The 26,986-nt window shown below is 42.7% G+C and overlaps 1 protein-coding gene across 5 annotated transcripts; it reads right to left on the bottom strand.

Annotated features, from left to right (window-relative positions):
* Window positions 1-1,057: 1,057 nt before the first annotated feature.
* Window positions 1,058-26,986, bottom strand: KLHL20 (kelch like family member 20). 5 transcript variants are annotated; one of them, XM_080407387.1, is made up of 14 exons: window positions 26,862-26,986; window positions 25,735-25,807; window positions 24,880-24,940; window positions 16,907-17,480; window positions 12,384-12,542; window positions 11,130-11,224; window positions 9,808-9,923; window positions 9,259-9,442; window positions 7,974-8,117; window positions 7,627-7,760; window positions 6,777-6,985; window positions 5,060-5,166; window positions 2,868-2,948; window positions 1,058-2,145 (listed from the first exon to the last, which is right to left on the bottom strand). In XM_080407387.1, exons 3-14 carry the CDS (start codon window positions 24,900-24,902, stop codon window positions 2,136-2,138), a joined length of 1,836 nt encoding a protein of 611 aa, XP_080263513.1. In that variant the 5' UTR covers window positions 24,903-24,940; window positions 25,735-25,807; window positions 26,862-26,986; the 3' UTR covers window positions 1,058-2,135. The 5 variants fall into 5 exon arrangements, with proteins under 5 accessions (XP_080263513.1, XP_080263512.1, XP_080263515.1 ...); XM_080407386.1 differs by lacking the exon at window positions 25,735-25,807 and having other exon boundaries at window positions 26,862-26,973; XM_080407389.1 differs by lacking the exon at window positions 25,735-25,807 and having other exon boundaries at window positions 1,058-2,948; window positions 26,862-26,973.

The raw sequence follows: 26,986 nt of genomic DNA, 5'->3' as shown, positions 1-26,986 counted from the left end.
TTGAAATCTAGTTTCCTATGTAATTCACTTGTCATGGCTTCACACTTGTGCAGCATCTCTAAGGTCTGATGAGTTTGTGCTGTGATCTTGCCCCTAAGCAAGGATGCAAGTTTTCCCCTTTTTTGCCCAACCACATAATTTTAGGATTTGTCAGGCTATTGCTAAAAAAGATCCTTCATTTTTCTCCCCAGCAACAGTGAGATGCACCAGCCATGCAAACGTGTAACTGCCTAACATGACATAATTGCATGCCTAGCTCCTAATCTGCTTTTAATAATCTATTTCCAGAATTAGCCAAAGAAACATGTTTAAGATGGATCATTTTTGCATATAAAGATTGCAGTTTGTAAAGTGGTAACTCTTACCCTGGTAGAAGCAGCTAAGCAATCTTCTGAAGGTCTTGACAGCTCAGCAGCTATTTAAACTATCACTTCTGGTGCTTTAGCAAACTTTGTCTAAGATGTTTCATAAAAGGAAACTATCTCGATTCAGAGGAACACTGGGTAAAGCAGGAGTAAAGGTCTGACATAACCGGCACCTGCATTTGATTTGAAAACAGGTTTAAAAGCAAGCCATGGGTATAACAATCCTAATGCTCAGCTTGTTCCAACAAATTTGCATAAATAATCTCTAAATTCTGTATAGCCTCTTTTAACCTCTTTGCTGCCCTAAGATGACAGAATATTAGCATGTGGAACTCCAGTGCAGTATGTATATAAACTGCAGCTGTACTCAGCTTTCAAGAGCAATGCTTTCCAATGCACATGGGTGTTGCTGGAACAAAAAGCTACTTTTTTTTTTACATGCTTATCTACAAATTGAGGTATGGCCCTCATTGATAACTGCAGCTAAGTGAACAGAACTGGATTTAACCAGGTAGTGCAGCTGCTTTCTTCCAGAAAAAGCTGGTGCTGAATGATGTGCTTCCAAGCAACTGAGGCTAAGACTAAACAGAGTTTTACTTGGACTGGTAGCTGAAAAAAAAAACCAGCATCTGTGTACACACAAGCCATACAAAAGCATAGTCCACTGCTTTCACCCAAAGGAACAAACCAAGAACAGCATAGAAGAAATTTATTAAGATAGCACTATTTATACAAGTTACTCATGCTAGAAAAAAGCATAAATGATACATGTAAACATTTGTTTACAGAATACTTGTTTTCCTTGTAAAGGTGCAAATGATCTTCATATGTAAACACAAGAATACCGACCTTTAGGGGAAAAGGGGCTTTTAAAAAAGTTTTAATGACCCATTTATTACTGTAGTGTAATTTTTTACTATGTTCAAGCACATTAAAATCTGAGTTACATGAATCAAACTATGAAGTTAAAGAACTTAAGATGTCAGCACTGCCGTTTTAGTCTCAAGAATTCACAGTCCTCTTACTCTTTTAAAATCCAATTTAGTAAGGTCCAAAGTTACATCAGGTGCAAAAGGTCATTCTTTCATACTAGATAGAAATTACAGTACAAACATATCAGAACCTTTAAGTCTAGAGTTCCTCTTTCTTCTCCCCCCACCCCTGGGTGCCTCCACTGTCATTACAGTTACGCACAGTGCCAGTAAATGGTCCCTCCCCTCTAAACTCTCATGAGCTCATACCTTTCCCTGCTCTAAAGAAACACAGGCAAAGTGCATAAAAAGGGAGGGTACCATCTCATCATGGTCAGTGTTTTACAACAGGAATTCTAAAGACACAGTAAGAGGCAGGAGGGCTGCTAAGACGATGCTGGTCTAAGCTTTTTTTCTGCAGGAGCTGACTGCAGGTCTGCCATTCTGGCAAGAACCTGAGGAGTGTTGACCTAGGCTAGTCAGAATTCACAGATGATACCTGCATCCCAGCTTCAGACAAGAACCAACATCTAGCAGGCAACGCGAGTAAAATGTTTATTACAAGTAAGCAACAACTAGTTGTTTCTAGGTTCGTATACAGGGGAGGGGAGAGACAAAAGAGGAACTTTTGTACCATACACTGTACAGTAAAAAGGCATCATTTGAAATCCTTTTCACTCTCACCCTTTTTGGGCACTTCACTGATTCAGTCGATAGATGAGAGTTCCAGTTCTACTTCTTGCCTCCAGCAAGACTGAAAAGATACTCAGGGCACCCATCCTCATAGCTCTCCTGTACTCTAAGAGACCCTAAAACATACCACAAGGGTTGGAACCACAATAGCTGGCAGGACATAGCCCTGCCCCAACCACCAACTTGCCAAAACTCAAAATCACACACGCACACATATATATATATAAAATACATATATATATGCACACTATATAAAAAGTTGGAATTATCGCTGTGAGCGATACAAAGAAAATACATGATACAAATTAAATGAAAAAATAAATATACTCTGTGCACAGAAAAGCTTCTGTGCAAAGGTGGCACCTTGCAGGTCAAGTACTTTTTTGAAGCTCTCTGTAAATAAGGCAAAAGCAATGTTTTTGTATCACTTTCCTCTTTCACCCATCACACAGCTGCTCACACAGCAGGAGGGAAAGCAGGAAACCCTCCTCCTTGCCAGACTCTCAGTATAGCATGTAGTATCTACATCAGCATTGTTTATGCTACAGTAACTTTTACAGTTTGGTTTATTAAAAAATGTAGACTATTTAGAAAAAATACGGACATAAGCAACCCTTCTACTTTTGTCCAGTGGTTCCCTGGAGTCTGACAACACGGTCTCCCATTGGGCACACTGACAGAAGTCATTTTTATAATTCCATAGCAAGAGTTACCAGCAAAGAGTTACATTGGATCTAGACCGTGCATACTAGAGCTGCAAAGAGGTCCAGTGTCAACAAGTCTCTTCAGTTTTTCTAGGAATGAGAACCAAGGGGTCTCCCTCCCTCTTGATGCTTACCATATATGAGATTCACAGTGTGTCATTTTGATAACACCTACTCCTCCTCCCAGCCGCCGATAGTTCATCCCGCCATACAACCTGCAAAGACAAGGTTTCAGTGGTCACACTGGTTTGGCTTCTTCACGGAGCTACCATGGGAAAGACTGAACCAGCCCTTGTGAGCAGAGTTACACCTTTGTTAACCTCTGGTTAAAGCAGACCATGACAACTAAGAAGTCAGAAGTGTGTAAGATGACTGCTGCTCAAGGTGAACAGCTGTATTTGCTCATGCCTTTCTCTCTCAGAAGAGAAACTACTTCTCATTTTGACACTGCAGTTTTCTGTTACCTGCGTAAACACCTGTCTGGTAATATGCAAGATAGAAAGTAACTTTGTCTGGTTACAGTAAGGACAGTAACCCTGTCTGGCAATAAGCAAGATAGAGAGTAACTTTGTAGGCTGCAGCTGATCTTGGGCCACGTTTTGGGTAACACATGAGCAGGAATAGGTTTGCTAGTCAACTAATTTCTTTTATCTTTCTAATACCCTAAATTCAGCTGATCCAACCAAGATAAAACAACATCCCAAGCACCATCTGTTTCTCCAAAATATGTTACTGAAACGGTGCCTGCATTTCATATGGAAATCTGATCCCTGTAGACTCCAGCATCCTACTCACTTCAGCTGCATATTCCCCTCTGTGCCACTGAAGTCTGCTGGCAGAAACAGGAGAAGCAAGTTCTTCAAACAACTCCTACCAATGCAAGTTATTAAACCCCAACTGCATCGGAAGCATTTCTCAGGCTACACAAATTAAAAAAAGTATCCTTCACAGAGCAAGAAGTTCAGCAAACAAAAGAAAGAGAAGGCCACAGATGTTGATGAGCTATATTGAATTCAGTGGGAGAAAAACTCCACAACATTAATACTTTGAATAACCTCCTAAACTTCCGTGAATGCTAGCCCAGGCAGTAACTCCTACGTCTAGACATCTTATTACTGTTACTATCATTAAGAGTAGCTGAAACCATTCAGCTAAGGAATATGAAGTACGTATTATTCTCTACTTAACTGGTTTTCTCAGCAGTTCAAAAGGCACTGTCCATAGCTCAACAAGCAAGGGGAAACTCCTCTACTGCTCCTTGACAGCTTATCTCAGCAGGACAGGGTTAATCTGCTAGTACTACTAGACTGGAAGGAATAAGGACATTAATTTCTTTCTATTCCCCACCCCTGCCAGATTACTAAAGCAGTAAGAATACACACAGAAGCTTGAAATTTTATACTAATTACATTTGGAACAAATACACAAGCAATTGCTTTCAGGTGTAGTTATGACTAGAAAAGCTATTTTTCCTATTTCTTTTCTGCTCAGTACGTATTTTTGATCAGCAATTTCATATTATTTCTCTCTGTAAACCAGATTAAGTTCCTCTAATTGCTGTCTTGCAGATTTAAAGGGGAAGAACATCATATGCTTGAAGTGTTCTGCCTCAGCTCCTCCAAAAAGATTTGGAAATCAGAGCCTCAGCCTGAAAACAAAAATGAGTAGGCAGAATTCTACATCATTACTGTGAGCTCCTTCTGCTAAGGACAAGCTTAGTCCTATTGGGAAGCAGAAGACTCCAGCCCAAAATAAACAGAAGGGCCATATCTCACTCAATGTGGTTCATTTTTGTTATATTAAAAGCGGCACTTAAAAACAAACTGGGTTTTGGTATGACCCTCTGCTTGCCACCCAACAAGCCTGCCAAATAATTTATTTCCTCTGGGTCTCCATAACTGATCTATACACCATTTTCCTACTTGTTAAAGATGCAATGAAACTTTATCCTCTAAGTGTCAGTTAAATCTGTCAGGATACTAGGATGGGGTAACTATGGAAAACTCACTCCCATTTTACTTAAAATGGAGTCAGTAGCTGGAATTCAACCAGAAATCTGCAAGAAAATGTTTCTCAACTGCCACAGTCAGACACGGGAATACCACAGGTATAGTGGCATATTGGGACATTCATCAAAATGCAATTCTCTTTCATACACTTTCATGCAAGCCAACAAGCCACAATGTGAACATTAATGCTGGCTACCACACCCCAGTTCTTCACCACGGTGTACATCCCATTTCTAATCTGGCTGGGACAGCTCCAGCTGGGTGGCAGCAGCTCCAGCTGAAGACTGCTATTTGATTGCTTCACAAACTTAAGTTACCTCCATGTGTTAGCATCTGGATCAAACACCTCAATAGTCTTCAAGTACGTCGTGCCATCAAAACCCCCCACTGCCATCAGCTGTCCATTCACCACAGCAAGGCCAACCTGCAAAACGACCATCACAGATAGCAGCTATTTAGCTGAGATGTTCTGAAAAGAAGGATTAAAATGAAAACATTAATAAAAAGATTTAATAACCATGTTTGGTGAAAGGCAATCTGCAGAAGAGGTTTTTGGTTGGGGGAAAAGGACAAATAAAACAGCTTAAAAAATAACGAAACATTTATCTCAAAATAGAGAATCTCCTAACAAAAAAGCAGAAGGTTCCCCTTTATTACCAGCTATAAGAACTAGAATTATTTGAATGATAATAGATACATGAGAACCTAAGCCTTTATCAGCCAAAACTTAGCATATACTGGGCTGAAATTCTTCACCAAGTGCAACAAGCATGCACCAGACTATCTATGAGTCTACAGCCTGGAATGCTTGTTTGAACTAGGAGAACCATATGTAAGCCCCTGGCCTGCTCCTCTCGGGCTGAGGCTCGGACCATCTGTAAGCACCTTGGCCTCCAGCCTTTCTATTTTGTCTTTCTGCCGAAGCACAAAAATCACCGAAATCTCAAACAGTTCTGTCGTTTAGGAAGATCACTTCCAGTGAAAACACCTCACGATGTAACAGAGAAAAGACAACAGCAATGCAATGTAAAGTCATCTTTGTTTTGGCTCTGAGGAAGTTAGAAAGCTCAGGAGGGCTGCAGATACAGATGCATCTGTTTAGCAATTTCTACAGAAAGCAAATAGAGAACCAGCTCATGAAAAGTCAATGCCTAATCAGTAACTGGAAAGGACCATGTTGGACCGCGTACTATATGCTTTGAGGGCAGCACTCAATATATATTCTCTGCCTCCAAAACTAGTAGTTACTCAAATTATGATTCATACTTGCCTCACCAGACACTGAAATACTACCATACAGACAGAATTAATTCACTCTTTACTATATCCAATGATAAATATTCATAACATTTGCATCTGCCCAAACACGATGACTGCTTAAAACACTATGTTAATCTTTTGTTCACAAGTCTAGAGAAAGCACAAGATTAACAGCCGATGAGAACATGCTGTCACTCCCCATACTCACAGAATTCAGTGAAGAGAGGCAACATACAAAGTGAAAGCCCAGAAAAGCTGTTCCCACACACATCTAAAGGCAATGAAAAGACTATGCTGGAAGTTTGTATCTAAACACATGCTTGCCCAGTTTCCTAGCTCTTTCTTCTGGGCAAGTATGTTCACCTCCTAATTCATCCAAAGAGACTCAGGTACTAATTTTAATAGCACTCTCTAATAGAATCTCATACCAAGTACAGTTACGTCACCAAGTAAAGAACTAAAGAACTCCTGTGTTTCAGGCCTAAGTAGTTGACTCCATGTAAGGGATGAAAACTATTAAAAAAAGACCTTCAAATTGACTCCATTTTCCAGTCCTCAGGCATAACAAACAGCTGTCTATGGCATGGCATGACCACCACTTCATTCTCTGAGTCTTGCTAAAGAGCTTTGACTTTTTGCAAACCTTTCCCCTCACCAAAGAGAGGTGAAGGTACAGAGAAAGCAAGAGAAAAACCTCACAAGATGACACTCTACCCTATGCTCTCACCACGTGGTTACATACAGTAACAGACGAGCAAACCAAGCAAAACTCACTCCACTCCGGCGGGATGTCATGGCCACAACAGGAGACCACTGGTTGGTTCGAGGGTTGTATCTCTCAGCACTACTGAGCTCTGTTGTATCATCTCTGCCTCCCACAGCATATATCATGTCTTGGTACACTGCACAGCCCAGGTGCTTCCTCCTTGTCCCCATGGGTGCAATTGTGTGCCAGCGGTTCTCCTGGGGATTGTAGCGTTCCACTGCAGAAGAAATGACACATCTTTGAACAACAGGGCTGGCTTGCAGTGGGGGTTAGCATTTTTGAACCTGCATCCAAAGCATTGCTCAGTCTGTAAAGATGCTGTAACTTCCACACACCAAAATACAATGAACCAGTTTGTTCTTTCACTCTAATGCTTTTCTTCTATAGAAAGCTTGCTGTTATCTTTCCTGTCTGCAGCCCCACACAGTCAGTCACATTTAGCATCCTCATTCAAGAGGGAGCTGGCAAAGCTACAAACTGACCTGCATTACCATCTTGCAGGACTTTTACCTTTGGCATCTTCCTTCCTACAGCAGAAAAGGGCTACTGCAGGGAAAAAAAAAGGATGTGCTTGCAACTGTTATGCAAATTATCGAAGTATTGTATTCAGGACACTCTGCCAAATGCAGCATCAAGAAAGAAAAAAAAAACCAAAAAAAAACAACAAAAAACCACGACACACCACCACATAATAGGAGCTCACAAGCCTGCAGTGAATTACTCTGGCAAAAATCATATTTAAAGAAGGAAATCACCACAAACTGATCACTAATGTATTTCACAGCCATTGGCGGACACTAAGGACAAATAAGGCCATGAAAAGTACTGACTGCAATTAAGGCACAGCAAAAGGCATACCTGTATTGAGAGGAGAAGTTCCATCAGAGCCTCCCACAGCATAGAGGAAGCCCCCTAGCACAGCTACGGCAACTCCCAGGCGCCTGGTGCTCATAGAAGCCACTCGAGTCCATTTGTTTTCTTTGGGATCATACCTGTCAAAAGAATAAACACCAAAGCTTAGTGAAGTGTAAGCATCTTCACAAAGGGGCAGGAAGACTGACCTTATTCTCTCGAAACAAAACTCCCTGTAAGATCTACACAGATCTTACCTCCTCTCCAGCTCATCTGCATCAACTGCACCTTCTAAGAGACCCTCTTCTCCTTGTGCCCCACTTTTTTTTTTTCTTCCCCTACATTAAAATTACCTTTCCACAATGTTGAGACAAGAGACACCATCCTGGCCACCCACAGCATAAAGGTAGCCTCCAAGAACTGCTACTCCAACACTGGTCCTGCAGGTGCTGGTGGGGGCCACATCACTGCTCCACTGGTTTGTCTTTGGATCATACCTAGAAAAAAACACACCAAACAGCACAAATTACTTGTCTAGGTATGCTTCGGACTCTCCCATGCTTGGGAACTACTAAAGCAGTGAAACTTGTCTATCTTGAGCTTAAACTGCAACACAGCCGTTTGTAAGTTGAATAAAACCCCTGAAGTGATTGAATGCATCCGATACACATTCCAGGCACGTTCAAACTGCAGCTTGAGATGATTCAAACTGAAGATGAAAGGTTCAGCTTCGTAAGAAAGCAGGTTACCAGGGACTGGCTGACATGTGGTAACTTGCATTTACGCAAAAAGCAGCAGACAAGAGTTACCCTGCTCTATGTTCTCTGCAGTTCACACAAGAACTCAGTCAGCACTAGGACCTGTGCTTCCGAGATAAAAAAAATGAAGAAACCAAATGGACTTGGGAATCCAGAGACAAGGAAATATGGTGCATAGCACAAAAGTGCAGGACACAGGAGATGTAAGGCTAGGGTCATGATTTGGGAAGCCAGGAGTATGCACGGAGAAGAAGGGAAGAAGGGGAGGCTCGAGGTGAAAGGAGGTATTTGAGTCATGCGGCTTTTAGGCATGGGGATTGCCATATGCAGCTCCCAGAAACAGGAAGCTTGGTAAAGCTTGTTTGACTTCAGTCTTTCACAGGTCTAGAACTGACCTATTTTCCTTCTTCTGTATAAATGCCAAGGTTCCCTAATTCTCTGGTTACCACTCCACAATAAAATTCCAGGATCTTTCCCTAAACATTTAAGAAATGCTTACTGTAACCTCACCTTCCTCAACAACGCTAAAACAAACCAGCAATTGTAAAGAAGGTTAACCAGGATCATCACTCCTCCCATCAATTACACCCAGACCCATCTCTTATATATGCCTCCCCTATATCAAAAGCTGTCTTGTCTCATTAAGCTGGGGACATGATGACACCAGCTGTTACGCATGAAGTCCTAGTTCAGCAGTAAACCAACACAATGTTGAAGGGGTATGCAAGGAAGGAGGAGATGTAGGTAACGTGTAAAGGAAATTTCAGGGTTTCAGCAAAATAAGAACATAGCTGGCAAGATGAACTCATTTTTAAGAGGCTGCACCCAGGTTTAAACATTCAGAGTTAACATTTTGCATATTGGCCTTACAGAGACCTACCTTTCTACACTGTTAAGATAAGAAGAACCATCATGGCCTCCCACAGCATAGAGGAGATCATCCAGAACACTGACTCCAACACCACAGCGTCTTTTGCTCATGGATGCCACCATTCGCCACTCATTGGTTTGAGGGTCATAGCGCTCGACACTGGAAATTGCATCCCCGCTACACCAGCCCCCCACTGCAGGAACCAAACACAAGGAATAGCATCATGATAACGCACCGAGTTCACATACTGTCCGTGCGCCTGGTACAAAGAACCCCTCCAGACTTTGTCAGCCTTAACCCAGTAGCCCCATCTCAGAGATACTCTTTCTGAGGGTTATAATCAGAAGACAGAATGTGATATTCAAGAGCATTAACGTAAGTTTGGAGTACTGTGGCATTCATAGCGCCGAAGAAGTCATACAAGTTCACTCAAACCTCCTAATATTAATGTACAGGTGACTTCAGAAACATGTTGTGAAGACTGGCCTTACGGGAACGCTACCACCAGAAAACCCAGACTTGAGTCTCCTGACCTACGCCAACAGGAGCTATATGTACCTGCAAAGAGCACTTCTCCACAGCGGATGGGTTTGCGCGGTCTAGTTCTTGGTCCCTGCATCAGTGGCCGCTCTTGGGGCAACAGCAGATAGTTTTTAGCTTCATCCACTAGATCCCTGTGCAAGACAAGAAAATATTAATCCCCAAAGTTCACCTGATACCAGTCTCAGGAGAAGGTAGGAACTAACACTGATGGCAAGAGCAGCCAGCACAGCACTAGTCATGCACTTCAGGTATCCACAAATCACGTAAGTGCATGAATAGCTCTAGTTAAAACATACACTGTCACCTAAATACTCATCAGTTGTTTATAAGTCATTTACACAGTGACAGCAGCAGACCAATATCAGTATTTAGCCAAAGTTAATAATAGATACTGCTTGCTATAAAGTCTGACAAAAAAAGCCACTATGACAAGATTTGTCAGGCTTAGTGTGCAGAAAAGAAAAACCCAGTCTGCCTCAAGCTAGAACTTAATGATCAGTTGTTTTGTCTAGGAACAAAACAGGAGTTGAAAAGCACACAAATACATAATACACACACATGACCGATAGATGGAGATAGTACCCTTCTGATGAATATTTTCTCCATCAGCTCTGGCCAGCTCACACTGTCTATCCTCATGACTTGCCACCTGGACTAATCCTAATATTCCAAACCCTTGAATAAAACAAACAAAAAAAAAAAAAGTCCTCCTTCCCTCTACAAGTGTGGAATTCCTGCAGTATGAATGCTTATTCAGGAAGGGAACAGTTTAGTCTGTCCCCTGAATTTTTTTACATTAAGCACAACAAGAAGAATTGCGTGCTTTCTAAATGATACAGAACTCCGTAGAACAAGAAAGGTGAGACTCGTACTGTAAGAGGAGGAAATTAGTTTCCCTGCACTATCATTGTGGGAAACAGCAGGCTAATCCCAGAGTCCAATTCAGTTACTAAAATGCACACTTTTTACATACAAAAACTACTTTAAGTCCTAATGAGATCAGGAATGCCAAGCAAGTGGTAAGCTGTAATGAAAGGCCGTGACCAGAGAAGCAAAAAGTAGTGAAATGGAAAACAATACACAAAGGTATTTTACCAACAGTCAAACAGCGCTCTCAGTTTGCTATTTCACTGAAAACTCGAAAAAACAAAAGCATGTCTTGGGCACTACTGACTATTACGCAAACACAAAACACTTTCTTGCATCTCTTCTCCTCCCAGTTGCAGAAGAGGAAATTGTGCGATACCACCCATTTACCACTGACAGATCCGCACAGTTTTAGAGAACAGATGCAAATACAATGAAATCCAATTCTGTAAATCAGCGAGGAGATTTACCGGCATTCCTCATCACTCTTAATAAGCGGATCAGAACCCACTGTACCCACAAGAAACTTGGGACTCAGCAGCGGCAGACGGACATGCTGCAGGACCTAAAACACAAAACAGAACATACGCTGTCAACTACAACATACCCACAGAGATGCAAGAGGTCAAACAAAACAATAGTAGCTAACAAATTTTGATTAGAAGTTAATTAATTCCTCTGACAAACATACACAGTCATTTACACATCCAAACCCTGGCATTTTAGTTGAACGTAGCTCATCTTGCAGCACCTTTGTCTTTTCAATATACCAACTTAAACACCCAGCAGCAAATCAGTCTTTGAAAAGGGACAATCCCTGGACCTTTTAACAGCTGAAACCAAGGTCACAATTGAAAACCTTTATAGAATTTCAGAAGTCAATATATCTGCCTGAAAAACTTATTGAGTTAGAAGTTTTATCAACCCTTTAGCTCTCAAACACAAGTGGTATTGTGCATTAAATGAACAGTAACAAACAACATGCCATTCACAACAGTTTAGAATTTAGAGGCGCAAGCAGGAAGACAACAGGGCCTAAAAAGGCAGTTACACAAGCATTAAGAGCTACCTTGAGAACTGCAGTTTTTTCTGGCATGGTTTGTTTATTTGAAACCATTTTCAAAAGCTTTCCACTAAATAAAGTTGCATTTAATGTCTATTGCCAAAGCAGAAACACTGAGGCAGACAGACTCTCACCTCTTTTGATCAGAAAGCCTGAGACTTCAGAGGCTTTCCAGCTGACAGCTTTGTCAGAATGGGTACTTCTCTGTGAAATGGCTTGGCTTAGATGAAGCATCATATTTCAACAAAACCATTCTGACAAGCTCGAGTATAAGATCATGAGGGCTGAGGCATAAATCAAACAGCAGAGCTTAAAGATAAAGTGCAAACAAAGACAAGCTTTTTCTTATCCACTATGTTTTTTATACGATACTCAAAGCAACGCAGGCAGGTTTGTCTAGAGAGGCTACTGGAGTGATCTAGTTTGGCAAGTCCTACCTGGAAACAATTCAACAAAGCCCCTGTTGAAGGCTCTAGACAGTGCACCTTCCAGCCTAGGGGAAGGGAAAGCACAAGCCACCTAACACAGGTGGAAGTCGGAGAGAATTAATGTGGCTTTGCATGCATTCAGAACTGTGACACTGCTGGGGCACCACTGTACCAGCCCTCTTTACTCTGCCCCTGGATAAAGCAATCTTGAATGTTACTGTGCTCAAGATTACCTGTGGCAGCTGGGGTCTTCTTTCCTGAATGCTGTATTTCACCCAGGCCATCACTGCATTGAACACTTGCTCTTCACTGCGAACATTTAACTCATCACTGGATATAATGTCTATGAGCTGATTGGCGGGAAGCAGCATGAACTCTTCACTCTCCATTACCTGGTTAAATGGAAAGGGGGAAAAAAAAAAAAAAAAAAAGGAAAGTGAGAACAGTGGCCAAAGCACCAGAGCCATTCACCACTCCACCACAACTCTGAAGGGGATACAATCCACTTGAATTAGAGTCTAATGGACTAATCCAGTAAAGTGCCAAATACCCATCAGTTTCAACATCAATACGTGAAGGGTTTTGCTGCACAGAGCAGAATACAGTCCCTTAGCAACACAACAAATTACACTTTTAGATGGGGATGCAACTGAAAGGGAATTTTACACAAAGTTTTTTTGGTAGGACACTTTTAAAGGGTTAAGCCACAGAACACACTGATCAGGTTTCAAGATTTAGGAAAAACAAAGCCCTTTAAAATCAGTCTCCTTGTTTGCTGTGTTTAATATATAAATTAGAAATAAAAATGTTGCATAGCTGATTATTCTGATACCGCTTTTCAGTCACGTATTTGAGAGGCTCTATTCAGAAGAAATCCAAAACAGAACACAAAAATAAGAGTCTCAGAAACAAGTTACCAGAGGCATTGTAGAGAACATGGAAAGTCTTCCTGAATGCTGATTTGTGGCAGAACAGAAAATACTTCAGGAGAAGAAGATGGACTAATTTGATCCTGCCTCTTTGATTTGCTCTAAATATGTACATAGAGTATGCCCAAGTCCAGATGCACTTAAGAGGGAATCAGAGCCTCCCAGGGCCCTAAGGACTGATCTCTTGTGAAATTCAAGCCACTGACAATGTGCAAACATGTTAATTCCTTCAGTACCCAAGAAAGGGACAGAGTTTCTCAGGAGGCTTCAGCTGCCATTGGAGGACTGCTCATGCAACACACCAGAGCACACATCAGTCCGTCTGCGACTGCCTTGAGAGGTTACAGCTCACAGACAACCATGTCTTCTGAAGAGATACCAGGTAGATGCGAAAGATGCAAGAATCAAAGTAAGAGAACTGCAGAAATCGTTTGATCAATAACTGCCAGCTTGGCTTCCCTACAAGCATTCCCAGTGTGTAGCCTGTAATCTCCAAGAGGTTCAGTGACAGAAAATAACTGAACACTGGTTTGTCCTTATCGTTTGCAACCACATTAGAATTCCATGCCTTATTTCATGAGTTGCAGCATAAATTACAGTACATTCTTTAACACTATCATCTCAACAGCAGTCAGCTGTGCAGTCCTTTTAATTACCTACAGAAATTGCTTAAGAGCACTGAACAAATATATAAAAATTGCCAAGTTACTGACAACAGGAAATATTGTTAAAAAAGAACACAACAGGCAATGAGATCAGATACCAGAATTTGTTCTTGGATCCTGTGGGCTCTTAGGGTCAGCAAGAGCCACAACAAGGTTAGCCCACACACTTCTTCAGCCATAAGATTAAGATCAGGGCTGGTCATTAAAGAACTTTATCAGCATTTTTCCACAGTCTCCCTCTCCTCTACATAGACTAGCTTATGCCTAAACTTTACCCTGACAGTTTGCAAATGCAGCCTCAGACTCTGCAAACAGAGGCTCTGGAAATTTATGACTTAAAGATGATCATCCACACTCTCCCTTCCACCCCAGAAAACCCAGCTGCATCGATGGCCTCACAAAACTCAAATGTAATGGAAGCACTTCTGCAAACCAAGTTATTACTACTATGCAGCTTGTTAGTTTACATAGTAAAACAGTAATTATTTAAAATGCTTTGGCTTATTTTGGCTTAATCAGGACACTAATAATTACCTGACTAATATTAATGGTCTATTTGACTGACTTGCTTACTAAGCAAGAATTGGATGGGCTTCATTTCCTCTACAGCATTCATGTGCATTACTACTTTTACAAACAGACAGAAGAAATGTCAGAGTATACAATATGGAGTGCAATTTTTGTCTGTTAACACAAAGCACATGTTGTTCATCCTTAAGTGTATTTTCTCCTTTCACGGAGACGTCAGAGACCAAACAAAAAATGTGAAGGCTGTTCTTGCACAGCAGAGTTGTTAATAGAACCGTTTCACATTGCATGCACAAGCTTCACTAGGGGTTTTAGGCAACAAATTAAATTGAGGGGAATGGAAAACTTGAAAAACATTTTACCAAGAAGTTAATGATGTAATGCAGCAACACACATAAAAATTAATAGAACTAGAGGTTAGGACAGCAGAGGACATGAAGCAATTCAAACTGCATTCAAAGTAACTGCATGGGTTGGCCTGATGCCTAGTGCTTAATATTTTACATTGTCATTCAGGAAATTCCCATCTCACGTTTCTTTTTGCCAGCTTGGAGGAACGATGACCACACAGCCTCTGCAGAAGGCGGCACATTTTTTAATCAGTTCTCAGCCTCCACAGCGGAGGATGATAAAGTAGCCAAGCCACTGGCTTCCATCAGGGATTACCAATGCACTCCCCAGATGGAAAATAATGACAGAACAGAATACAATCCCAACAAGCAGCACCACTAAGATTGTCTGCAGAGAAACAGTGGAAGCAAAAGAAGTGGTCGTTAAGGATGAAGAGCTGCAAAACTCCGAGGGCACTAAAGACATCAAAACCTACCCAAACCAAAGAAATAGTGTTCTAATCTAAGCAATTGTTTTCCAGAGGCCATGATTCAGTTAAGTCAGTTCCAATTTGTATCATCTTTGAGGATAAGTGTGTTTTCTTGAGTCCAAAACTTTTGTCTTTATGTGCTTTAAACAGGGATAAGGAAGACAAAAAGCTATCTTCAAGGGACTCCAAAAGAAAAGCACTTCATAGCAAGCAGCTTTTAACAGCCAGCTGCATGTATTAATGCCAAAATATTTTAAAACAAAATTGTTATGCTATTAAGAAGTTATTTAGAAGCTTGTAAGCATGCCCTACTCATGTAATAACAAGAGCACAGTTCTAACCATTAAAACGACCAAACACTGAAAATAAACGACCATCTGGTTACCATCCTGCTCCCAAAAAAAATGCAGAAGAGAAGAAATGCAGAGCAAGCACAGAACACATGAAAAGGCCAGCTAAAATGTTGGGCTTTGGGAAATCACCAAGTTCTACAAAAAACAAGCTCTCGTCTTAAACAGCAAATTCTATTTTCTGGTCTTTATGGTTAGGAAAGATGTATTTAATTGCAACTTTTAGAGTAAACTAATGTCATGTGTCTACAGTTAGATACCAAGTGCTGTCTTCAATGTGTCCAACAGCCAAGTTCAATTGTGTTTGTTTCTGCTCATATTTTTCTTAAGTACTACCTGGCTGAAATGAATACAATTCCAATCTGTGTCCTGCAGGGGAAAAAAAAAGTTGGCAAGCTGCAATCAATCACAGCACCTAAGTACTGCACTTACTTCCCTGGGAAAGCTAAATTAGCATCAGGAGTCAATACTGCAGTTACTCCTTTTGGAAAGGATCTACCAGTGAAGAAGGTAGAAAGAGGAGATTTCTCTGTAGCAGGCCACCTGTTCCAGGGATGGAAAAGTGCAGTTTCTGGAAGAGGCAAGCGACAAATCTCTCTGGCAGAGGAACAGACCTTCATGCAGAGGGCACTCCTAGAGAGTAGCTGCTTCCAAAACATAGGCAAATTCTTGCCCTTCCAACCAGGGCTCAGGAAAGACACCACTTAAAACGGTCTGGCTCCTTCCTGCATTTGGGTATAGTAGTTAAGGCCCACTCTTCTCAGACTGTTGCTCACAGAATCCTTATTTATTATGCTGATCCTTCCTTGAACCAGTTGCTGGCATTTTTTTTCCCCAAAAAATCATCTAGGGAGAATTAACAAAGGAAGAAAGACTCTAATTTATAAAGGTCAGCTACAAAATTACACATTTGAATGGCTTTCAAACAACTTCTGCTGAGTAACAGATGCAAAACCCTAGCCCTGCTACAGCAAGGGAGTTGAAGACTCCCCTGAGACAAATGTATGCTCCCCCATACACCCATTTTTCCCATCCCTAAACTCAACATCAATTTTTTAGGTTCTATTGATGTATTATCCTTACTTTTAACACCTGCCTTCCCTCTGATCATGCAGAATCCAGAACATTTGTGAAAGGGGAGTGGAACATCATACCACTGTGCAGCCACATCAGATTCAATGCCAAACTCCAGCTACACCCAAGACCTTGCCTTCCACATAGCACTTGCCACACAACTTTAAGAGAAGAAATGCCATAGATTATATACAAACCACCAGTACAACAGAGTCCTACACGTATCTCTTCTCTCTTTCTTCCCCACCTAATGGCTAACACCCATGTCTATCAGGGCACACAGCAGCTGTAAAGGCAGGATTTGGAAAGAAGCACAAAACGGGAGCTGCTCAAGGCTCTTACAGGACACATTCACGCATTTTACACCATGACTCCAGCACACTAACTTACCTCCTGGAAGTTATGCTGTGTGAACTTGTCAGCAATCCTCAGCAGTTCACGGCACGAGTGAGTGTCAGCAAAAGCTCGGATGCCCAGGCAATTGGAAGGGTCCAACTGTCTCTTAAGGAACTCACAGCAGGCCTCCTGGATCTCAGCCAGCTGGAGAAGGCAAGCAGCTGGCAACAAGGTCTGCACATTTCCCTCTTCTACAGTAATCTGAGAAGTGTATGCAAAGTCAATCAGCAGTTCCATGGCCCTTTCATCGATGTCTCTGATCACTACTTCTGTCTGTCGAGACTCTGCCAGCTCCCCGGTGAACATGGCTCGGAAGTAAGGGCTGCAGGCTGACAGAATCACCCTGTGGGCGTAGATCTTCTTCGCACCGACTACTAGCACCACATCACACAACTCCCGGTGCTTCCGGAGAAGATTGATGACTTCCAAAGTTTGTCGAGGGTGCTTGTCGGAGATGTAGGGCATGCGAGCAGGCTGCGGCACCCCTTCTGGCAGTTTGTTAGGATCTCCGAGTGTGCAACGGCTGGTCACATCCATTCCGGTCTCTCCTGGTCGAGTACTGGTACACCTGCAGTGGAGGAAGTAGTAAGACAGGACCATCATCGACTAATCTACCAGGAACTGTCAGCCAAAGCTCTACAGCTCGCACCGATCAGGAGCACAAAACCAGCAGTGCCTGTAGCTCTGCACTGGAACGTGGAAATAAGCACATGATCACGTGAAAGAGGAATCTGTCTCTAACCCAAGCTTACCTAGAAGTAAACAAATGCCAATTTGCAACAGACTTATATTTAAAGCTATTTTTATATGCTTTCTATGACACACTGCTGTAATATCCAATTTCACATACATATTTATTAACTGAACCTCATAATAACCTTGTGTGGTGAGATTATCCCCATTTCACAGAGAGTGACTCAAGGCAGAGAAGATTAGACAAGTTGCCCACTGTCACTTGAGTTTTCTTTGACAGAGCTAGAGATGGATTTCCACTGCAAAGAATTCCAGCTGTATGATTTAACCAGGCTTCTCTGTTCTTCTACCTACATTTTTGATAGGGTCACTCATCACTGCGCTATCTGAATACACTAAACTGTCACACAGACTACAGTAACTTCAAATGGCCTGCAGCCTACTATGAGTATCTTTCAATTCGCAGAAAATCCATTTAATCATCACCTCTTCAGTTATTTTTGAATTATAGAAGCTTCTGACTCAACCCACCTTCCCTGACATGTTCCAAAAGGTTAGTCTGCCATTCTTGGGAAAGATTAAGAACTGCAGAAGGGAATCAGGATTATCAGACCAATCAGGAAAAAGTCAAAATAATCTAAATATCCACACATATCAGTCTACCAAAACCGGACGAAAATAAAGTCAAGATGGTAACTTTAGAGATGAGGAATAACTTAAGAATATATAAACTCAAGTTTCTGGCACAGAGTAGGAAAAACATACTGTCCTCCCAGCTCCACACGCAATGTTCTAGCTATCTGATGTCCTCCTTTACGAAAGTTTGGGTACCTTTCCTCTATCCCTCGCAGCCCTGAGCAGATGTCAGTTCTGCCACAGCTTAAGTGCAATCGCCATCTGCACAGCAACATGACAACGCTGACAGATCACACTTTGCACCATGTATGCTACCAGCTCAAGAGAAGGGGAATGCAGTATTGCCCTGAGCCCTTTTGCAGTTCTGCAGAGATGAACCAAGATGACACATCTCATATCTCGCTTTGCAGAGATGTCTGCCTACACCCCAGGATTCACTACCTCATTGTGACTGAAATCAGTGCTAAACAAGAATTAAACCCATCTCTATTTTCAGCAATCAGACTAACTAAGCAGATCAGTGCACATGTAACAGAGATGTCATTTTGCATGTTCCAAGCATATGTGAATTTCTGCCACGTACCATAGCCAAATTATTAAAAAAGATGCATCAGCACCAGTGACATATCAATTACTATGAAAATAAAGACAATAAAAGAAACTACTGCCTCTTCCCACTTCAAAGGAAAACTATCACTTACAGCAACTAAAGCATACTGAGCAAAACACCAGAATACCGATGGTTATGAATTATCCAGTGAGTACACTGGCTGGTGGAGATACACTGAAAGACCTGATACATGCTGTCCATTACCAGCTTCTCTGGTACACTGGCATTTGTGAGCTGTCACTACCTCACCTTGTTCACATTAAGAGTTAAAAAGAAATTTAGCTTCACTTTGATACTGCTCAAAGTATTTTGTAACACGCTTGAAGGAAAGAATTAAAAAAACAACTCGCATCTTTTCCCTGTGGTTAGAAAGTGCATTTGACATAATAATGAGGGGAAACCAGTCTCTTTGCAGCAGTTCAAATTATTCACTTGCATCTTAACCTGTTTTCCCATTCCCCCCACACCCTCTCCTTGATCATAATATTCAGATGTTTCAGACCATTACCTCTTCCTCATATCTTAGACAGATCCAGCTGGGTCTCCCCCCTGGTTTTGCTACTGGCTTCTGTTCAGCCTCTGCACCTTAAATGCCTTGGTTATTTATCGCTAGTCCATCTTTTTTGCATCCATCACCATACTCCTTTTCTGACACCTCTGAGAAATCCTTCTGCTGTTATGTTGCCTCTCACTCTCCTCCACCCACTCTTGTTCCTTCCAACCCAAATGCACCTTGTGGGGTTTGACAACCACTTGCAAAGCTCTGCCAAGCTCCTCACCAACAATGCAGCTTAGTTCTTGCAGCAGCATATGCAAACTAAGTTTAATGGTACCCCTACATAAACCCCAAGAAACCTTAGTTAAAGATTAATTTACTTAATTGGCTTACTTTCATAGTCCTTAGCAGCTAAGGCCAAAGGGTAACTTAATCCCTCCACCAAGATATGGAGAAAGGTGGTGACAAAAATCCCCCTGTAGAGTCTAGCTCTTGCTAAGCAAGCCAAATGGATTTTATTATGCATTAGGGGTTTCAAGCTATGTCAAACTAACCCCTGCGAGGGGGGGAGAGCCCTATTAAGACACATGCTACTGTAATAATTTTGGACAGTTTGTCTTGACCAGGCTGTCAGTCAAAACATCGAAACACAGAACAGGCATTCTTCATATAAAACCCCATTTCACATAACTACAGATAACAGATGGCTTATGTCCAGTACAGGTCCTCCTTTTGGAAAGCAGAACCCTTCTGCTACACCTTTAGGCTTTCCTCAAAGCAACCCCCACGAACAACAGCCCTAAAGCAGATCTCAAAGAGCTTTTTAGACTGGCAGAGATGCCAAGTACAAAAAGGTTAAGACTGAGGCTATGCTGTCACAAGAAATACAGTGTATCTTCTCGATGCCACCACCAAGACTCTTTGCTGACACAGAGCAATGGGGTGGACCACCTTATGCCACACGATCAATTGGCCAGACTCAGGCAGTAGCCCTCATCTTTCCTAGCCAGGACAGACAGGATTTTCCTACCCAAATGAGGCTGCTGAAAATGTCCTTAAATTAATCAACTAAAAAGGAGTCTGATTAGTAAGAACTGAGGCATTCCTGCATTGTTCCCATCAGCATTCATCTGCGTGCCTGCATTGTATCAAACATCCTTCCTCCAGGATAGAAAGTGCTGGTTAATGATTAAAGAAAATTGAATGAATGGAAAAAAGAGCAATAATCAAATTAGCACTCCTGATTCATCCATAACTTACCTCTGGGTGATGCAGAAGCTAGTGATCAATGGGCCTGGGAATCTCCATACCAGATCAAACCAGATGCGTGATGTTAAGCACTGTGGGTTGCTGCTATACACAGGCACAGGAGTGTGAATTAAAAGGACACCATCTGATGGCATGTGTCTCCACGAGGATAATAATTTAACTGCATTATGTGTGCATTATGCATATATATGCATAGAGAATGAAATGATGAGTCAGTAGCTTAGAGGTGTGAAAGACAGAAGGCAGCACTTGATTCTCACATGGCAGGCTAGCTGCCTCCCCCACCCACACACAAGCACAAAACTAAGAGCTGCTCCTGAATACTCAGGGTGATTAAGAAGGGCTGAGGATCAGAGAGAAAATGTGTATGCAAGGATAAAAGATTCACACCCAGCTATGCAGATATTCTGGGATTAGCTTCCATCAAAATGCAGGGCTGGGGAAATCAGCAAATACAATGGGATTAAGAAAGGGCTGACAAAGGATCGGTTTTTGTAGCACGCAGCTGAAAAGTACAAATGGGAACACAGGCAGTCTGCAACACTAAGCTAAATAAATAGGCCGTTCTGCCTCCATTTTATTCAGCTATGCCATTTCCCAAAACTTTATTCATTAACACAGGCACCTGAGACATCCATCCTTAGAGCTTATAGCAGCTTCTTCCAAAGTTCAAGAACACATGTAATAAGACATATCTAAGAAAAATTCTCTCCAATACTGTCATAGAGCTCCTTAACTATCAAGTCAGTGGTCTGCATTTTTTTTTTGTTTAAAATAACGTATGTTTTAGCATAAGATTACCAGCAAGCCTTAACGCGGCTCAGCAAAAAACAACAGACTGACCTAAGGCCTGTGAAACAGAACAAGTCTCAGACTGAAAACATTGACTGAAATCCAAAATCATACACTGCTGTAGTAGCAACAGACTTCAGTAGCAAATGAAAATATCAATACAAACCAGTAGTGATTTCTGTCAATGCCTCGCTTTGAATTTAACACATACACAAAGAAAGTATTTCCTATACTCGCTATAGATCTGCTAGAACAAAGATCTTTGATTTGACCCAGCCAAAGGCAGCACCTTTGGCAACAGAAGTGACACCACCACCGCCATCAGCTAAGTAAACTGAAATGCTTTATTGTGGCAATCAATACTCCAGAAATTAGTTAGCTAAACGTCCAATTATTAGTAAAAATACCACAGGTTCCTTTTGTTACCTAGCCAGCAAGTCTCAGGTATATGTTCTCAATGAGGTTGAATTATGCAACCAAGCAGATAAATTTGACTGCAATACTATTTTACATTAATCAAAAGGAGAACAGCAAGGACCTGGTGTCTATGTCCCTATTTACATTTAGTTTAATATTCACTGACCGAGCCCAGAACAGTTTCACCAAGAATGAGGATGTCCATACTCTGAAAGATGAGGTCGTTATTGGCGCCTCCCAAAACCTTCCTAAGCCTTTTGCAGTTTGTCTTGGGTAAGAGCTACAGCCAAGCAATTAGTTAACTTCCCGAGTGCACACGAGGTCCCCAGGTGCACTGTCCGCATGGAAGCCTCTCCCCCTCAGCAGGGGCTAGCTGCTTGTGCTTGAGCCAGCCCTTACACAGCACTGCCGTAACCTGGGATCGGGCTGCCAGGAAGAGCTGAGAGAGCCTCCCCACTTTGCCTGGGAGCTGCTCAAGCCCTCGTGCCCAGTCTGAGAAACGGTGAAGGTACATCGGCACTTGACCATGTACCCTGCTGACACTGACCCGCTGACCTGGCTTCCTGGCTTGACCTCAGCCATTCCTCATCACTACAGATCTGCCTGACGAGTACTGAACTCCTGACTGACCCTGGTCATCAGATCTGCTCTGTCCTTGCCCAGGTACCGTGGGACTATGCCCTTCACTGGAAAGATCCCCTCTGCCTTGCTCGTACCTTCAGCAAAACAACGTTCTTTTGCTGCTCTCTGACAGTGGGAAAGAATACCCTGCCCCAGCTATCACTTCATTTCTCATGCAAGACAAATCCTGTTTGAACATCACTGCATTTTCTCTATTATAATCTTGACAGGAATAGCTGCAATTCCTTTTCTGTTCAAATTGTACTTCCCATCCTCTGAATGCTGTACACATTCGATATCAACTCGCCATGTTTACTAATACAGTAGTGACCAAGTCTCACTCCCCTTTTCTTGCAATATCCAACAGGACTCTTGCGTGTGATGTTAAATGGCTGCAGAGCCCTGAATAAAAGGATAGAAGGAAGTGCTCTGCTCTGCCATCTGCTTAGCTGGACTTCATAGGAAGATCTGTGAGCCTGAAATCCAATCAGGAACCTTTCATCCTTTACTGCTAAGACACACAGTAGAATAAAACCCAGAAATTTTAACAATCCACACAGAGACCCTTAAAACATGCAAGCATATTCAAGAACTGAAGCCCACAGCTCATGACAGAGCTGTGCTTGTCAGGCTAGACTGCAGCAATACAGTATGTCCAGGCACAGAGATCAGCTGAAAGGTTAGTCCAAAAGTAAAGTCATGTAAGTACATCAAATGTGTTATCCATGCTCTACCTTAGCTTGCCAGAGAGGGAGGGAAAACAAAAGGTACTGAAAGGTCTGGTCTGCATCCATTACCCAAATAAAATTAAAAAAACAAACAAAAAAAACAAAAAAAAAACCCAAAAACTCACCCTCAAGTGCCAGGATCAGCACCACAATAGAAAACCTCTACATCTTTAGCCCCGTGCTGTTGCCCACCACTAAAACTGCCCAGTCTCAGTGGCAAGGCAGAACTTGCGACAGCAAGGTCCAAGACCACAAACCCAGAAAAGACATACGAGCTTCAACGCTTTAATTCTCTGACTCAATGGGACATGCAGAGAACAGCAGACACAGAAATAAATTTAGAACCTCAATTTTTCCATTAGGAAGACGAAAAAGTAGAGAGAAAACAAGGACACAAGCCATGCTAGTTACCAATTTTATGTAATTCTAGAAAAACATTTTGATAAATGGAATACAACATAAGAACCTGAAAAGCTGCGGTTTGACATTGGTTAAGATTTAACCAGTCTCCATTGTAGAAGACTAAGATGGAAGACCGCTCGTCTGCTAATTAATCCTTCTTGGAGAAAAAGGAACTCACCCTAAGTGTCACATACAGCCCCCCATTGTCTAAACCACATTTTTTATCTTTGCAAAAATATTGAACATAGCCTCAGTGATGCCCATATCACGTCCCAGGGTTTACTCATCAGCTCTTTTCTTGTTGCACTTCAGGGGTTCATTTAATTAAACAACATAGCATCACTCTTCAAGGTTTTAAACAACTATTTATTTCTTACTTCCTTACACAGAACCCAGGCTAATGGTTTCTGCAAATGCTGTAGCTAAAAACACTCTACATATTCACCTATGATTAAAATTCCTCACCTTCCTACATGACTGTTTACAGAATTATCGGTAATAAAGTTTCCCTACTTTCAACACCCTAAAGAGTGTAGACAGACTAAGCAATTTGCATGAGTTCTCTTTACTTCAATTTAGAGGTGCAGAACTTCAGGAAACTTTGCTTCCACACAGCCTGTATCACATACAGAAATATATCTCCTGTTAGGTTTTACCACAGGATTGCCATTGGATAGTGAAAAGCAATTAGCAGACAATCCTGTTTGCCAACCTGTCATCCTGCTGATTTACTGTGACATTTTTTTCTCTATATAACAGATAATGTTTCTGACACGACCACAGCAAGAATACCCCTGAATTAAAACTTCAGCTGCATCTTCAGCTCATTAGAACTGAGGCAGCTGGCAGCTGTAATTGGAAAAGGAAATCTCCTTTTCACCCAAGGCCTCACCCCACCAAAGGGACTAAACTCCTTTAGTTAAGGGAAAAATAAAGCCCTTAGAAATCAAGTTTAAATGTATTCCCAAGCAGTTTATTTCACACTATTTAAAGACCTAAGTAATTAAGTACTGAATTTTAAATATGATAGTAAATGGGGGAAGTAGGGAGTGGGGATGCAGAATTATGAAAACTTGTCTTCTGTATGCTTCCTAACAGCATATTCATTTAAAGACACCTGATCTTGTAAATATTGAAAACTAAGTATGTTTAAATAAGGACTAAAGATGAATACTTTATATTCTAATTCTCCTAGTCAAGCCTTTAAAAACAAACAACATTTTATGGTCTAGGCACTTATAAAACCAACTCACATGATTTATCGTATTTGGATAACAGAAGGACAATCGTTTTCACATCTTACCTGCGCATTGGCTTTCCGTCCATGCACCGTGAAGAGAAATCTTCACCCTATGCTTCAAGACCTGATTGAAAAGAAAAAAGGAGAAAAAAAAAAAATGAAATTTGGAAGCAAGAGAACCTTCTTTCCTCTCTTTGGTCTAGCTCTAGGACAACAAAACTGACCACATCCATTCATTAATATGCCTTCAAGCTCTTATCCAGCTATAAAACTAACAGCCTACATTAATGATGTCTGAATTGCAGAGAATAAAGCAGAAGAAAATATAATCAACATTAAAAGTAATTTCACCACAGCTGCATAATGATTCTTTAGGCAAATGAAACACATACAATAAAGTCAGTAAACTGTCTGCCTCTCTGAAACCTTAAAATTATTGTACCAAAGGAAAAAAATACCTCAAATATCAGTGTGCTCACTCTCACTCCTTGCTCCGAGCCAGGATATCTCTCTCCCTCATACATCTACCAGAGATTTAAGGCAGGCTGGCATCTAATGAACAGCACAGCACTGCTCAACAGCCACACTGCAGGGCCAGAATTTGATACAAGATAAAAATTGTGCCTAGAAGTTGAAGACAACTATGTACCCCAGAGGTAAGCGTGATGCTAATAATGGTACTACATCTGCAGAGATTAATGATGCTGCCTGATGCTCACTACACTTCCATTCCAAACATCTGTCTTCTGAGAGGAGTAACAGTTGCAAACTGCACAGGCCTTCCACATTCAACCACTAACTTCTAACTCCAGTGCAGATTTACCCTTGTTATAAGGGCATCGCTCATCCCAATTTCATTTTTAATAACTATTCAATTAGGAATAAAATTAATTCAATCATTAAAGCAATACACCTAACTTTTTATCATGGATGAAATGAACAGAAGGAAGAAGGGTGTTCTGCTTCCGTATTGATAGTCACAGCCTTCTTCCTATTCAGAAATGGAGTGAGAAATGGGAAAGCAATGAAACTCTAGGAAAAGCAATGACAGAATGAGACTGAGTTAACTCTTAAAATAAACTGAAGTAGCATTTAACACAGGAAATCTTAAATTTAGCACGAATAAAATCATTTTTGGAAGACCAAGATTGTCAGATTGGAGCCCTGCGCCCAAAAATAACAAAATATTTTCGGCGTAACAAATTAAACCACAAGACGGCTCTAGCTTTATGTGGCTATGCCAAGAAGCACCTTATTTTCTACGCAGCACTCTCCAGCTGCACCATCAAAGGCACACAGACGGAGCAGCCCGCCAGGTAAGGAGGAATAAGCTCAGGCTCGCCGCCTGCCACAGCTGCAGATCACTCGGGTTCCGATTTTCCTGCAAACGAAGCCAATTCCTGGCGGCCCGGGCACCGCGCACCGACGCGGAGCCGCTCTGGGGCTGCCCGGCCCCCGCCCGCCCCACCGGCGGCTCCAGCGGGCACGAACACGCCGAACCCCCCCGAGCCCCGGCCCGTGCCGGGAAGAGGGGACCACGCTATTATCGGAGCCCCGGTTACATCAGGTTTAATCCCCTTAAGACCCACATGAAAACTCGGGGACGGGGCGGGGAAGCCAAAACCACTTTGCGCCGGGATCCTCCACGTAGAGCCCTCGGCGGGCAGCAAGTGGCGGAGAGCGGGGCTGTCCCAGCAACACGGCCCCGGCCGCCCCGCAGGGACAAGCGGCCGCTCCGCAGCTCCCGCGGCCACCCCGCGCCCCCTCCCTCTCTCCGCACAGCCCGCAGCGGGCAGGGCCGCGGGCCCCCGGCCGGCCGGAGGGGAGCCCAGCCGGGCTTAGGCGCCGGGACCGCCCCCCAGGCCGCCGCCCCGGCCCCGCAGGCGCCAGGCCGCGCTACCCGCCGCCGCACACGCGGCCGCCGGCCCTGCCCCACCAACGCCGCCGTCCCGCGGGTGTGCAGCGCGCCCCGGCCCGCACCGCCCCGCACCGCCGGGGGACACGGGCACCCCCGAGGCGCGGAGAACCCCGCCGCGCTCACTCACGCCGGGCGCGGGGTCGGCCGCCGAGCCGCGGTTCCAGAGCCGAGCTGAGATGAGCCGAGCCCACCCCGCCGGGCCCTCCTCAGCCGCAGGAAGCGCCCCGGCCCCGCCAGCCGCCAACCGCGCCG

Source organism: Falco punctatus, assembly GCF_963210335.1.
Source record: "Falco punctatus genome assembly, chromosome: 11".
Lineage (NCBI taxonomy): Eukaryota > Metazoa > Chordata > Aves > Falconiformes > Falconidae > Falco > Falco punctatus.
The sequence above is the reverse complement of the archived record's forward strand: the minus strand, read 5'-3'. Positions and strand labels throughout refer to the sequence as shown.